Here is a 2,500-nt window from a genome sequence, read left to right as displayed (position 1 = left end):
GGGTGGAGAGGAGAGAGAGAGGAGAGGAAGGAGAGGAGAGGAGGAGAGAGAGGAGAGAGGAGAGAGGAGAGAGGAGAGGAAGGAGAGGAGAGGAGAGAGAGGAGAAGAGGGGAGGAGAGGAGAGAGAGGGAGAGAGGAGAGAAGAGAGGAGAGAGGAGAGAGAGAGGGGAGAGAGAGGAGAGAGAGGAAGGAGAAAGAAGACAGGAGAGGAGAGAGGAGAGGAGGGAGGAGAGAGAGGAGAGAGGAGGGGGAGAGAGAGGAAGGAGAGAGGAGAGAGAGAGGGGAGAGAAGACAGGAGAGGAGAGAGGATGAGAGAGGAGAGAGGGAGAAGGAAGAAGACGGAGAAAGGGAAGGGAAGGTGAAGGATAAGGAGAGAGGGAAACGTTTTAGTAATGTTTAACGTTTCATTCATAGAACTATTAGGGGGAGAGATTTATATTAAGGGGGCGGCAGGTTTGAGGTCTAAAATAAAGAAGCTTCTGTTTATTTATACCGAGCATCAAAAGCAACTTATCACTATTAGAACACATTTATTTTCGCAAAATAATAATAATACTAATAATAATAATACTAATAATAATAATACTAATAATAATAATAATAATATATGTGTGTGTGTGTTATTGTTAATTTTCTAGTGTGTGTTTAAATGATTTGTCAGCGTGGGAGCCTCCGTGTCACGCTAACCAATAAAGTTTATAATTTGTCTCTGGAAAAATTGAAATAATAAACTCGAGAAAAGACGCTGCCGCCGGCAGATTCTCTATTTTATATATCATAAAGCCAATCAGCGAAACGTTTGTTCATAAAAACAGATACACATAATTTAACAGGGTTGAAAAAAACACGAAACATATTTACAAAATGGTGTTGTTTATTTGAAGAATAAGAACAGCCTTTGCTACAAACTTTGTAAACAAATAAATAAAACGGTTTTCTTTAAAACACACGCCGCTTTTACACCGTGTTTACCCGTCTGGTGTGACACAAAACAAACAGACTCGGGAGAAATGTTTAAAAATAACCGATTTTAAGAAATTGAAAATAGTTTCTTACTTTTTGTTTTTGAGATTCGAGTCAAACTGCGTGGAGCGAAACCGGGTGCAGCGCGATAAGCCGTCCCCGTTTAAAGGAAACCGCGACAACCCAACTTCGGTTCCGGATTGAATGCGGTAAACAAAGCTGCGGTTCACAAAAACGAAAACAAAATAAATATTATTTATAATAATTAGGTATTTTTTATTAGGTTTTAAGGTTTAAATGGTGAAAGCAACGATATTTCAGGACGTTTCAGACAACAAAAACAATGTCTGTTTGTGTGTTTGTTTTTTAAAAGAATTCTGCGGATTATTATTTATTTAATAATATAATTAATACATTTTTTTTTTTTAAAAAAACGTCCTGAAATAATTTTGTGTGGCTCCAAAACACACACACACACACAAAATATAGAATCACAGGGAGGTGTAACCGACAGCGTTTTAAAAATAAATACAATACATAGTACGTAAATAATTATTTTTTAAAAAAAACAAACAAAGTCTTTCACATTCAATATTAAACTCTTGCATCGGGTTTATAAATGCTGCTACAGTTCGGAGATATCTGCGCATGCGTCCCGTCTGCCTCGGACTCCGATGGGGGGGGGGGGGGGGGGGAGCGCTTTGTGATTGGTTACAGATGACATCATCCTCTCTTCTCGTTTTGGAATCTTGAGCTGGCATTACCTCATGCTTTAGAACGCGGTGGGCGGGGTTATGTAGGGGAGCGCCTGCAGGTCGCGTAAGAAACGCTATTGTTTTTATTAATAATAATAATAATAATAATAATAATAATAATAATAATAATAATTTAAGACGGAACTGAAACGGGAGAGAGAGACATATAGATAGATAGATAGATAGATAGATAGATAGATAGATAGATAGATAGATAGACAGAGAGAGAGATAGATAGAGAGATAGATAGATAGATAGATAGATAGACAGACAGATAGACAGAGAGAGAGATAGATAGATAGATAGATAGATAGACAGAGAGAGAGATAGAGACAGCAACTAGAACGCAAAATATTTATATTTATTTGTATAAGAAAACTACCTTCCTTTCTTTGCTATTATTATTATTATTATTATTATTATTATTATTATTATTATTATTATTAATAAAAAAAATCGCGTGTTCTCGTATCAGTTATAATACTCGTTATCGCGCATATATTTCTGCTTGGACTCCCGTAGAGTTGACGGCACCGTGTGAAGCGCGACGGTACTCCGCTGTTTCTCCGCGTCCTTCCCTTCATAACCCTGCCTCCGCGCCCCTCGCTCGGTTACTTCATCGACGCTGGCCCCGCGGTGTCGGGGCGCAGGTGTGCTGATCGGGGGGGTGCGTTCAGGACGGAGGAGATTCTTCAGCCCAGAGTCGGCTCGACACACAGCAAGTACGAGTTTAAATGATTCATTTCAACCGTTATTGTCATCTGTCTGTCTGTCTATCTATC

The 2,500-nt window shown here is 39.1% G+C and overlaps 1 protein-coding gene and 1 long non-coding RNA gene across 2 annotated transcripts in view; one reads left to right on the top strand and one right to left on the bottom strand.

The window, feature by feature from the left end:
- Positions 1-1,426, bottom strand: part of LOC131733788 (nitric oxide synthase-interacting protein-like) — a 7,436-nt gene extending 6,010 nt beyond the window's left edge. Inside the window, 1 exon segment of the mRNA XM_059021251.1 lies at positions 1,057-1,426. Within this exon segment, the coding sequence (XP_058877234.1) occupies position 1,057 (1 nt within the window). The 5' untranslated portion in view covers positions 1,058-1,426.
- Positions 1,427-1,789: 363 nt separating this feature from the next.
- The window catches only part of LOC131733789 (uncharacterized), a 1,607-nt gene continuing 896 nt past the window's right edge, over positions 1,790-2,500 (top strand). Inside the window, exon 1 of the long non-coding RNA XR_009326497.1 lies at positions 1,790-2,440. This is a non-coding gene — a long non-coding RNA (uncharacterized LOC131733789). The remainder of the gene's footprint in view (positions 2,441-2,500) is intronic.

The sequence above is a fragment of the Acipenser ruthenus genome, unplaced genomic scaffold (assembly GCF_902713425.1).
Source record: "Acipenser ruthenus unplaced genomic scaffold, fAciRut3.2 maternal haplotype, whole genome shotgun sequence".
NCBI lineage: Eukaryota > Metazoa > Chordata > Actinopteri > Acipenseriformes > Acipenseridae > Acipenser > Acipenser ruthenus.
This window is presented reverse-complemented; position numbering and strand designations above follow the sequence as displayed.